The sequence below is a fragment of the Rhinopithecus bieti genome, unplaced genomic scaffold, assembly GCF_001698545.2.
Source record: "Rhinopithecus bieti isolate Rb0 unplaced genomic scaffold, ASM169854v2 scaffold_32014, whole genome shotgun sequence".
In the NCBI taxonomy this organism is placed as follows: Eukaryota; Metazoa; Chordata; class Mammalia; order Primates; family Cercopithecidae; genus Rhinopithecus; species Rhinopithecus bieti.
This window is the reverse complement of record NW_016813639.1, coordinates 585,875-598,812: the sequence shown is the minus strand read 5'-3', so window position 1 is coordinate 598,812 and position 12,938 is coordinate 585,875. Positions and strand designations below refer to the sequence as shown.

Below are 12,938 nucleotides of genomic sequence, written 5' to 3'. Positions count from 1 at the left end.
CCAGCCCCAGGGTAAGGCTACTTAAGATGGGAGAGCAGAGAGGTCTTGGATCATTGGTGACATCCTTGAGCTGCTGAAACAACAACTCTGGAACTTACTGCACCTCTTTTCTTTCTGCTATGTGATACAATAAATTTCCTTATTTTATTTATTTATTTTTTTTTTTGAGACGGAGTCTCGCTCTGTCGCCCAGGCTGGAGTGCAGTGGCCGGATCTCAGCTCACTGCAAGCTCCGCCTCCCGGGTCCACGCCATTCTCCTGCCTCAGCCTCCCGAGTAGCTGGGACTACAGGCGCCCGCCATCTCGCCCGGCTAATTTTTTGTATTTTTTAAGTGGAGACGGGGTTTCACTGTGTTAGCCAGGATGGTCTCGACCTCCTGACCTTGTGATCCGCCCGCCTCGGCCTCCCAAAGTGCTGGGATTACAGGCTTGAGCCACCGCGCCCGGCCCCAACTTTAATATTTTAATCAAATGTACTGATATGAAATGGTAACTCATTAACATTTAGTGTGCATTCCCTTAATTGCTAGTGAGAATGAATGTCTTTTCACATATTCCATGGCCATTTGGGCTTTCTGTTATATGACATGCCTATTTATATCTGGTGATGGCTTTAATTACTAAATGTAGAATTTTATAGCAGTTTTCACACTTCTTTGGATTCCGTGCTAGAGGTCCCTGTACTTGTCTGCTTGTTTCTGTCAATTCTTTATATTCCCTGATGTGGGGCCTTTTCCCCCATCTTTTGATCACTCATCACCTTGGTGCTCTATTTTCCCCTCATACTGTTCTTGAACTTATGCACCGAGCCTCAGGGTCCCTGTGTAAAGATTATCCTCTCTAGCCACAGGATTCCTTTCTCTAATCTGTCTGTGATGGATAATTCTAAATAACCCCTGTTATGATATTGAGTATGAGAAGGTAACTGTGAACTGGAGTGAAGACTATAGAGAAGAAAGAATGTATTAAAAAACATCAAAACCTAATACACAGAGGCCGGGCGCAGTGGCTCATGCCTGTAATCTCAGCACTTTGGGGAGGCTGAGGTGGGCAGATCACTTGAAGTCAGGAGTTCAAGACCAGCCTGGCCACCATGGTGAGACCCTGTCTCTACTAAAAATACAAAAATTAGCTGAGCATAGTGGTGTGCGCCTGTAATCCCAGCTACTCGGGAGGCTGAGGCAGAAGAATTGCTTGAACCAGGGAGATGGATGTTGCAGTGAGCTGAGATTGCACCACTGCACTCCAGCCTGGGCCAAAGAGTGAGACCTTGTCTCAAAAACAAACAAATACAACAACAAAACCTAATACAATGAGTCAGAAGTATATTTTCCAGATTATGCTCATTTTTCTTACTCAAAGTAGTAACCTGAATCACTCTCATTTGTACTCTAGAATAGGTTTTTCTCAGAGAACCTCTGTAAAATACTCCAAATTACCTTGGAAGAGATAATCCTCTGTGTTCTGGTCAGGGTTATCGGAGCTCCCAACAATATCAAATGGAGACCTTCCTGCCATCATCTCAAACATCAGCACTCCAAGAGCCCACCAGTCAACACTGAAACCTTCAGAAAGAAATTTTAAAGCAATAAATTATACAGTTTGCATTCTTGAAAGTTAGTAACTAGAGATTTTATCACATAAAGGAAAAAGAAACAATGAAAAAGGAAACTAAATGCATTCCAACTATCATGGTAGGCACTGAAGATTATAGAAATGCTTCACTTACAAGGGTAGGCACCTAAAAGATAATTCTAAAAATAAAATTATGAGGAAAAAAACCTTTCTTTTTCCATGTATGTCTACTTTCAGACTCATGCCCAATATCTAATATTGTGTGCTGAGGATATAATTAAATTGTATTTCAGAGTTATCTCCTTGGTCTTAAATTCGATCTTTTGCTAGCTGATAAAGACCAGTGAAGGGCAGTGGACGCAGACTCTGAGCAGCTTTCACAAGTACCACATTCTCCTTTATATCTGCTGAAGGCAGAGGGCCAAAACCCAAAAAGTCAAATGTTTTCTCGGGTGTATCTTAGGGTGCCTGAGATACAGTTAATCTCTCCACCATCTTTCAGATTCCTGGGGGAAATATCACAGGAAGTCTGAAAAATCTTCCAGGGGTTCATGACTCTGGAGTCACATGGGTGCTGTTCTGAATCCTTGATCTTAGACGAGTTATTTAACCTTTCTGTATGTCAGTTTCCTCATCTATAAAAGGAGCATTAACAGTACTTACCTCACAGCATTAAGAGGATTAACTTAGTTAATATATGTAAACTGCTTAGAATAGTGCCTGCTACTGCTTAGTTTTGTCACTAATAAAACATTATTCAGCTTGGTAACCCCAAATACTGTCAAGGTCCCACTGTCTCTGATTTCAAAGTCTGGGGCTCTCCGTGTAGTTTTTAAAAGGATCAAGAATGCTTATATTAATAAGATGATATCAAAATGCATTAGTGTACTGTAATGTAATTGGCACCACATTTAACCACCCATCTAGCAATAGCTAAAATAATACCACCAATTTATTTATTACCATAATCTTCTCCTCTTAAAATTTCAGGAGCAATGTAATTAGGAGTACCACAGAAAGTGCTGGTTGTATCTCCTGGCCGTAATCCTTCCTTTTATTAAAAAGAACAGAAAGAAAGAATGAGATAAAAAATTCTGTTTTAAATTCCCCCTTTCTATTTCACCTATCATATAAGTTCAGCATCTGTAGTGATACATTAAACTCACTTAACATCACTAGAACAATTGCCTTTATTATTATTATTATTATTATTATTATTCACAGGGCCTTGCTTTGTCACCCAGGCTGGCATGCAGTGGCACGATCTCAGCTCACTGCAACCTCCACCTCCTGGGTCAAGCAATTCTTGTGTCTCAGCCTCCTGAGTAGTTGGAATTACAGGCAGGCACCAACACACCCGACTAATTTTTGTATTTTTAGTACAGACAGGGTTTCACCATGTTGGCCAGGCTGGTCTCTATCTCCTGGCCTCAAGTGATCCACCCGTCTCGGCCTCCCAAAGTGCTGGGATTACAGGCGTGAGCCATCATGCCTAGCAACTGCCTTTATTATTAAAATCACAGATCACAACTAAACAGCTTGAAGAAAACCTGTCCTCATTAGATGTTGTTAGAGTTGATTCAATTAAGGTAAGACTTGCATTTAAAATAATTTACATACAAGTTAAAATTTAATACCAAAATTTTAATATTAGTAGAATAAGGCATATTTCATGAAGAAAAGAAGCATTTTAAATCTCACCTCCTAATACAACCATTAATAAGACTACAATATTTTCCTTCTGTTTAATTTTCCTAAGAACACTTTTTTTTTTTTTTAAGACAGAGTTTCACTTTTGTTGCCCAGGCTGGAGTGCAATGGCACAATCTCAGCTCACTGCAACCTCCACCTCCCGGGTTCAAGCAATTCTCCTGCCTCAGCCTCCCAAGTAGCTGGGATTACAGGCGTGTGTCACCAGGCCCAGCTAATTTTATATTTTTAGTAGAAAATGGGGTTTCTCCATGTTGGTCAGGCTGGTCTCAAACTCCTGACCTCAGATGATCCACCCACCTCGGCCTCCCAAAGTGCTGGGATTACAGGCGTGAGCCACCACACCTGGCCTGTTGATTTTTTTTTTTTTATTTGCCTTGTGGCCAGAGAATGGTTTGAATATTAGTTCACTGGAATACATTGAGATTTCCTTTATGACCTAATATATGGCCAGTAACCCATGTGTACTTAAAAGGATAATCTTTACATGCAGGGAGTCTCGCTCTCTCTAATGTCTCTCTTCCTTCTCCCTCACTCCACACATACATATAGACATACATATTCTACATATATATATATAAAAGCTCTAGCTTCTTTCCAAATCTTTCTCTGCCTACTGATTTTTAGTATGTGTGATGTATCATTTTCTAATATAGATTATTCTCATATTAACTTTTCCTATCATGATTGGAGATTGTGAAATTCTCATACTAATTTTGTCCTTTTTTACTCTTTGTATTTTGAGACTGTGTTGTTGAGTGTATGCAAGTTTATATTTGTTACAACTTCTTGGTGATTGCCCCATTAATTATTCGGTAGTTCCTTTACTATGCCCGTTAGTGTGTTTTGCCTTAATTTTTTCCATCCTGTAGCTATTAAAATACAGGCCGGGCATAGTGGCTCATGCCTGTAATCCCAGCACTTTGGGAGGCTGAGGTGGGTGGATCATCTGAGGTCAGGAGTTTGAGACCAGCCTGACCAACATGACCTCAGGTGATCCGCCCACCTCAGCCTCCCAAAGTGCTGGGATTACAGGCGTGAGCAGTGCACCTGGCCCTTCCTTCCATTCTTGTCCCTGACTCACCCAGTTCCAGCTCCCTAGAGGCAACCACTATTATGTGGCCCTCCAGAGATATTCTGGGCATGGTGAACATATTTTTCTTCAAATTTCACCCTATTATATATAACACTGCTATAAACATCTAGAATAAATATTTAGTAATATGTTGTGACTCCAAGAATTTTTAAAATGATTTATAAAAGGGATATATATGCTATTTTTAGTGATGTGAATATGGTTTTTATTGTTTTCTATTATTGGCAATGGAAATACATTCTCATGATAAATGACATGTACTTTCAGTGCACTAGTCAGAGGTAAGAGATGTATTCTGTTAACTTGTAACAGTTATGCTTAATCATTCACTTGTTGAGTGAATGTCGGAATGTAGGTCCACTTGCTGAGTTTTCTACAGCATAACATAGATGTTATTAGAATTCCTCTGTTGATTAAAAAAACACTTAAAGGCACATCAGTTCATAAAACCACTAAAGGTTTCCACTCAAAAAATCAATGTTCATAAAACATTTCAAACATAACTCTAAAGATATTAATTCAAGTTTTCATCACTATCCTCTGCAATCTTTATAAAGAAATTCATCCAACACTTGCATGAAGTCAAGCTTCAGGTAAGCTAAATGTTGACTCTAAGTCATAAAAGAGCATTCAAACTTTTGGAGGGTGAATGTCTCATAAACTTACTTTTTTTTATTTTATATATATATATAGAGAGAGAGAGAGAGAGACGGAGTCTCACTCTGTCACCCAGGCTGGAGTGCAGTGCAGTGGTGTGATCTTAGCTCACTGCAACCTCCGCCCCACCCTGGGTTCAAGAGATGGTCCTGCCTCAGCCTCTCAAGTAGCTGGGATTACAGGCACACGCCACCACACCTGGCTAGTTTTTGTGGTTTTAGCAGAGATGAGTTTTCACCATGTTGGCCAGGCTGGTCTCAAATTCCTGACCTCAAGTAATCTGCCTGCCTTGGCCTCCCAAAGTGCTGGAATTACAGGCGTGAGCCACTGCACCCGCCCTAGGCAGCTCTTGGAGAAGGGGGAAAGGCAGAAAGGGAGGTAGGAGGACATTTGATTTAAAGACCTACTCAATAAATATCTCAAATTTATCAAAGACCTGGACTAACCTGATTGAGGATCCCTGTAAGAAATGAAAATGTATAAGAAGCCAATATTATTTTCCAGTAAGGGTAACAAAAGACTAAGAAAGACAAAAAGAGAAAAGTCTTTTTTTTTTTGGAGATGGAGTCTCACTCTGTCGCCCAGGCTGGAGTGCAGTGGCGCAATCTCCACTCACTGCAACCACTGCCTCCCGGGTTCTTGCCATTCTGCTGCTTCAGCCTCCCGAGTAGCTGGGACTACAGGCACCCACCACCATGCCCGGCTAATTTTTTTGTATTTTTAGTAGAGACAGGGTTTCACTGTGTTGGCCAGGATGGTCTCAATCTCCTGACCTCATGATCCACCTGCCTTGGCCTCCCAAAGTGCTGGAATTACAGGTGTGAGCCACCACGCCCGGCCAAGAGAAAAGTCTTAATTCATTTTTGTGATTATATTTTCTTTTTTTTTTTCTTCCTTTTTTTTGAGACAGAGTCTCACATTGCCACCCAGACTGGAGTGCAGTGGCGCAATCTCCACTCATTGCAACCTCCGCCTCCCAGGTTCAAGCAATTCTCCTGCTTTAGTCTCCTGTGGTCCCAACAGGTGTGCCACTACACCCAGCTAATTTTTTGGTGTTTTTAGTAGGGATAAGATTTTACCATGTTGGCCAGGATGGTCTCAAACTTCTGATCTCAAGTGATCTGCCTGCCCGGGCCTCCCGAAGTGCTGGGATTATAGGCATGAGCCACCACATCCTGCCCATTTTCATTGTTTAAACAATGCAGTAATTCCATTAAAGTTGTTATTTAAAAATAACATTTTGAAATGTTATTAAAATGCATTAGTGTACTATAAGGCAATTGGTAACCACATTTAACATAACATTTTAAAATAACAACTTGAAAAATACTGAAATGTAAACAGAATCAACGTGTGATGCTACATAACAGAACGACACATAAAAGAATCAGACAACTCTGTATGTTAAGACTTCACCTAATGTTATAAGCATTTTATAGGCATTATAAGCATTGTTATGTCTTTTTGTTTTAAACAGGATCTCACCGTCACCCACGCTGGAGTGCAGTGGTGTGAACACAGCTCACTACAGCCCCAGGCTCAAGTGATCCCTCCATCTCAGCCTCCCAAGTAGCTGGGACTACAGTGTAATTATCCTATTTTTTGTGGAGATGGAGTTTTGCCATGTTGCCCAGGCTAGTGTCAAACTTCTGAGCTACAGCGATCTGCCTGCATTGGCCTCCCAAAGTGCTGGGATTACCGGTCTGAGCCATCATGTGTTAGGCATTTTTTATAAATATCTTCAGCCGGGAGCTATGGCTTGCTTTCCTTGTTAAGGTAACTGGAACAAAATTATCCTCACATAGTAATAAGACAAATAAGTGAATGTAGGAACTGCATTCCCCATTCACCTGAGGAAAGTGCCTCCAGAGCCTGGAGATTATCTAAATGCTAACATTATGAACTCCTGGGTTTGAGACTAGCCTGGGCAACACAGCGAGACCTCGTCTCTATTTAAAAAAAAAAAAAGTAAAAATAAAATAAAAATAAAGATCTTCTTAAGTGACTTTATAATATCTATCATAAACTACAATAAAAGTTTTAGTCAGAAATCTCTCTTCATAAACCAAAATGTTTACTCGGAATATCCAAGAGGCAGAATTACTGGATCAAAGAACATGGCCATCTTTAGGATTCCTGATAATTCCCCATCAAACTGCTTTTCAAAAGGTTTGTAACAATTTTTTTTTTTTTTTTTTTTTGAGACGGAGTCTTGCTCTGTCGCCCAGACTGGAGTGCTGTGGCGCAATCTCGGCTCACTGCAAGCTCTGCCTCCTGGGTTCATGCCATTCTCCTGCCTCAGCCTCCTGAGTAGCTGGGACTACAGGCGCCCGCCACTACGCCCGGCTAATTATTTTTGTATTTTAGTAGAGATGAGTTTCACCGTGTTAGCCAGGATGGTCTCGATCTCCTGACCTCGTGATCCGCCCATCTCGGCCTACCAAAGTGCTGGGATTACAGGTGTGAGCCACGGCGCCCGGCTGTAACAATTTATACACACACCAGTGACATATGCCCATTTCTTTAAACTCTTGTACATATAGACTGTTGTAACTTTAAAACCAGTATCTCATAGGCAAAAAAAAGAAAAAAGTCTCATTGTTTTAATTTGTGCACTTCATATGAAGATTAATACTCTCATTGGTTTTTGTTCAGTTTCATTTATTCTTGGGGATAAGACTCCTCTATCACTGTCACTTTTTTTTAAAATGAGAAAAAATCCCTCAGGGAAAAAAAATGAGATCAAAAGAGTATCATAAATATAAGTGATAAGTACACAGGGGTTCCACTCGCTAAGCTTTCTAATTGTTTATGATTGAAAACCTGTATAATAAAAATATGTAAGGGCCGGGCATGGTGGCTCACATCCATAATCCCAGCACTTTGGGAGGCTGAGGCGAGTGGATCACCTGAGGTCAGGAGTTCGAGACCAGCCTGGCCAACACGGTGAAACCCCATCTCTACTAAAAATACAAAAAAATTAGCCAGGTGTGGTGGTAGATGCCTGTAATCCCAGCTACTCGAGAGGCTGAGGTAGAATTGCTTGAACCTGGAAGGTGGAAGTTGCAGAGAGCCGAGATCGTGCCATTGCACTCCAGTCTGGGCAGCAAGAGCAAAACTCTGTCTTAAAAATTAAAAATTAGCCAGGGATGATAGGGCGCACCTTAATCCCAGCTACTTGGAAGGCTGAGGCAGGAGAATGGCTTGAACCCAGGAGGCGGAGGTTGCAGTGAGCCAAGATTGTGCCACTGCACTCCAGCCTAGACGACAGAGCAAGACTGTCTCCAAAAAAAAAAAAAAAAAAAAATCATTAATTAATAAGTATCATGGGAAAAGTGCGGCTGAATTCTGTACATAAAATCAAACATAGTTTAAGTGAATATTTTATTCTTTAATACATGGTGAACAAATAATAAAGTTAAATCTTCGATACAACTAGGTTGTCATATGCCATGTTATTAGCATTTAGATAATCTCCAGACTCTGGAGGCACTTCCCACAGGTGAACAGGGAATGCAATTCACACATTTACATACTGGTTGTTGTTTATGTGAGGATAATTTGGTATCAGTTACCTTAACAAGCAGTAGTTCCTTACGCATTTTGTGGGAAAATATCAGACCTTTAAAATGGAACACTGTTATAAAAAGAATTAAAACATCAAGAAATAAAGAAGACATATTCTGAGAGTAACTAAAATTCTTGTTTTATCCTATTATGCTTTATGTCAGATGCTTAAAATTTAAATATAAAAAATGTTTTACTTCTGAGGAAAATCCTGAATGCACTATATAAGATTCACTACTAAACAAAAATTGGAAGGTCATATACAAATGGTTGTGTTAAGCAGTGGAATTGCAGACAATTTTATTTCCAAATTTTCTTTAATTATATTTCAACTTTCAAAATAAAAGTTAGGTATAATAAAAAGAAATTAACTCTTATTTTAGTACACATAACACAGAAGATACAAATTTTGCAAATGTTGTCTTTGTGCTAGAATTCCACAAACTTTCTTAAGTAAATTAGCAACATTAGTAATCATTTCTCCACCTTTAAACATGAAGTTATTTTACAAAGACTAAAGACTTTTTAAAATAGCTGCTGAAGACCTTTTGAAATAACTAGAAAATTTTCCTCACCTTACACATGCCGTAGTCAGTGAGTTTAATGTGGCCTTCAGAGTCCAGTAATACATTGTCCAGTTTCAAATCTCTATAAATTATCCCTCGCTCATGAAGATAATTTAATGCTAGACTGATTTCTGCAGAGTAAAATCTAAAATAAAATAAAAAATAAGTCATTTGATTCAACCATATTTAAGTTCTACATTTGCAACCGGAAACACAAAAATTCGTATCAAAACATATTTTTTTCTCCCAGTGATATTAGGAACAAATTTTAAAAAAGAACTGAAGAACTACTTTAAAACATCTGAGCCCAAGACACAATTGTAAAAGTTCCTGTCTAACTTAAACTCACATTTTTCATAAAGCTATTAATTTGATAAGCCTCAAACAGGGGTTCTTAATCTGGGTCCTTGGGTGAACTTCAGGCAGTCCATACTTCTACAACTGAGGGCAAAGGTGTATGCACGAATGTACATGCACTATCTACAGAGTCCTCAAAGCTTCATCACTTCTCTAAGGGACCCATGATCCCCCGAGAAGGCTAAGAACCACTGATGGGGTCAAGAATAGAAAGAATACTACGAGTTGACTACTCAAAACCATAAAATCCTCATGAAGGTTTTAGAAAACGAATTAAATGAAAATACTCTACAAACTATAAAATTCAATATTAAATGAAGAACTTAAAAAAAATGCTACCAACTCACTGGTGACAACCCAGAACTTCTGGCCTGACTAATGAAAATGGAACACCTGAGCTGATGTATGGCTGCTTTGCTGGCATATTATCATGATCATGTGTGGAGGGACATAACATACACCTTCGAGCTACTTAATTCTGTGATTTGGGAACTTAAGCCCTTATCCTGGGCTTTCGTTCTTACAAAAGCAAAGATGGTATAAAACCAGAACTGGCACATTAATATAGTAAAAACCAGACTAGCTTTCCCACATTCAACTGAACAAACAAGGAACAAATATTGGCTATGTTTGCAATTCAAAATATCATCTGTGGCTCTGCTAGAAGGGTGACCATTTGATAAGGCATAAATACACAATGAAAATAAATGAACACCAGAACAACAACAAAACCCAAATAAAAAACCCAGCTTGGCCTCAAGATTAGATAAGTACAATTTATATCTTCTTATGAAATTAAAGATTATCACTTTTTGACATGCAATAATGAAGTAGCAAATTTTCCAAAGGTTTTAATTTAAATGAAATTTCTAATATTTGTTCCCTGCACGATAATTACATACATACACAAACTCACGTGCTTCATTTTGGCATTACTCTTGTGAAGTAGGAAAGGGTGAGAATTACTGCTGATTATGAATAAGAAACAAAACATGGTACTGATGGATTAAACCTTTTACTCAAGGCCATGATCCCTTCCCACCTATCTCCTCCAACACATAAACAATTTACAATCTTGTATATTAATATCAAATTAAGGGCACAAAATTAATATTCAATACTTTTTTTTTTTTTTTTTGAGATGGAGTCTTGCTCTGTCATCAGGCTGGAGTGCAGTGGTGCGATCTCGGCTCACTGCAACCTCCGCCTTTCGGGTTCAGGCAATTCTCCTGCCTCAGCCTCCTGAGTAGCTGGGATTACAGGCACCTGCCACCACAACCAGCTAATTTTTGTATTTTCAGTACAGATGGGGTTTCACCATGTTGGTCAGGCTGGTCTCAAAACTCTTGACCTCAGGTGATCTGCCCACCTCAGCCTCCCAAAGTGCTGGGATTAGAGGTGTGAGCCACTGTGCCCAGCCAGAGGGATCATTTAATTACTCTCAAGTATGTATGAATAGCACTTCTATCGTGAAAAACTCTCTGAGAGACCACTACAAACCTGAAAAGACTAATAAGTGTTTATTAGTCTCAATTATTTAAATGGCTGATGCTAAACAGACAAAATATTTGAAAAAGATTGGTTTTAGTAGACTAAAGGTTTCCCTTTTAATACTGTTAACACTTTTCAATTGCTTAGGAAGCACTGTGTGCATGTGTACGTACACGTATGTGTATAAATGTAAAATCATATACACTATAATTGTTTTACACATATATAAGTGTTTTACACTTACATATATAATGTAAAGTAACTTTTAGCTCAGCCTCTGCATGACTTATGAAGAATTAATTGTAGAAAAATAAATTATTTATCTACTGTTTCCAACCTCTGCACATAAAAAGCCACAAGGCCCCGAAAAGAAAACAACACAAACAGTAAACAAAAACTCACCTGGCATGTTCTTCAGGAAGTTTTCTTTGTCGCTGCATATGAAACATTAGGTCTCCTCCATTTACATACTCTATAACAAAGAACAATCTAAAACACAGGAGAGAACCCATGAAATCAAGATTCAAAATAAGGTAGTGTAACTTTGCATTTTCAGAAACCATCACAACAGACAGCATTCTCTACTATTTAGCCTTTAAAAAGATGCCAAAATTTTGGCGGAAACAAACAGTATCTAGGGTAGGAAGATACGGAAGATACAAGAAAGTAAACCAGCATGATAATAATTTTGTAACCGACTACTTCTGCTCTAAAGTAGTACCACTTGCAACCCAGAGTCACTCATTAATATCCTAATTTCAGCATTTGCTAAATAAGTAATTTTTGACTGTCAAGGTATTTTTCTTCCTTGTTAAACTCTAGAAAATTTTAAGTCATAAAACTAGAATATTGGGGATATTTAAAAGGTTGGATTTCTATTGCCATAATTATGACACGGCTATTTCTTTTTCTGCCTAAAGTAGGTCATTTCCTAATGCTGATCTAATATCAAACTGATATCACTGATGTAAGTATTATTAGCAGGAAGTTACAAGCCTAAACTGTTGCGTCCTCCATGATGTCTACTTCATGAATTAGAGCAGAAAGGTTCTAACTGTGTAATATGACCAAAAATATGAAGCAATCATTCTATTATCTTTCAATCTTACCTGCTTTCTGTCTGAAAGCAAGAATGCAGCCCAACAAGGAAAGGATGATTGGATGCCTGCTCAAACACATGCTTCTCTGTCTGTACCCAATCAATATCCTGTTTTGAAACATGTAAGAAAGCTATGTCAAACTGATATCACAATTAATGATAAATTTGCTCTGAGCAATTCAATGGTTGCAAATGCAATGGTTAACTAGGCTAAATATCAAAACCTTTGATAATCATGAAACGAAAATTTACAAACAAAGAAAAAAATAACACTAGTAAATCTTTCAGTATTATAAAACTGTCTAGAAAAGTTTTACAAAGCTCAGGTATTTCTCCTGATAATAATAATGTGGTTTGATTTTTGTTTTTCTAAAAAAATCTAATAATAATCAAATTACTTTAAATATCTTATACAGTCTATAAGAAAGGTAAACTGAAATAATATATTTCATTTACTTAGCACATATTTAGAAAAGCAGAATGAGATAATAAAGCACAAACATAGAGGTTTTCTTTAAAATAGTATTCTTGGCCGGGCGCAGTGGCTCATGCCTACAATCCCAGCACTTTGGGAGGCTGAGGCAGGCGGATCACTTGACATCAGGAGTTCGAGGCCAGCCTGGCCAACATGTTGAAACCCCATCTCTACTAAAAACACAAAAATTAGCTGGGCATGGTAGTGCATGCCTGTAATCCCAGCTACTTGGGAGGGTGAGGCAGGAGAATCACTTGAACCTGGGAGGCAGAGGTTGCAGTGAGCCAAGATTGCACCACTAGCACTCCAGCCTGGGTGACAAGAGCGAAACTCCGCCTCAAAAAA

The 12,938-nt window shown here is 38.8% G+C and overlaps 1 protein-coding gene across 1 annotated transcript in view; it reads right to left on the bottom strand.

Moving 5' to 3' along the window:
• The window catches only part of PRKCI (protein kinase C iota), a 90,982-nt gene that overhangs the window by 12,594 nt on the left and 65,450 nt on the right, over positions 1-12,938 (bottom strand). Inside the window, exons 10-14 of the mRNA XM_017848792.1 lie at positions 12,129-12,226; positions 11,422-11,508; positions 9,181-9,316; positions 2,539-2,626; positions 1,440-1,565 (exon numbers count right to left, since the gene is read on the bottom strand). Of these exons, the coding sequence (XP_017704281.1) occupies positions 1,440-1,565; positions 2,539-2,626; positions 9,181-9,316; positions 11,422-11,508; positions 12,129-12,226 (535 nt within the window). The remainder of the gene's footprint in view (positions 1-1,439; positions 1,566-2,538; positions 2,627-9,180; positions 9,317-11,421; positions 11,509-12,128; positions 12,227-12,938) is intronic.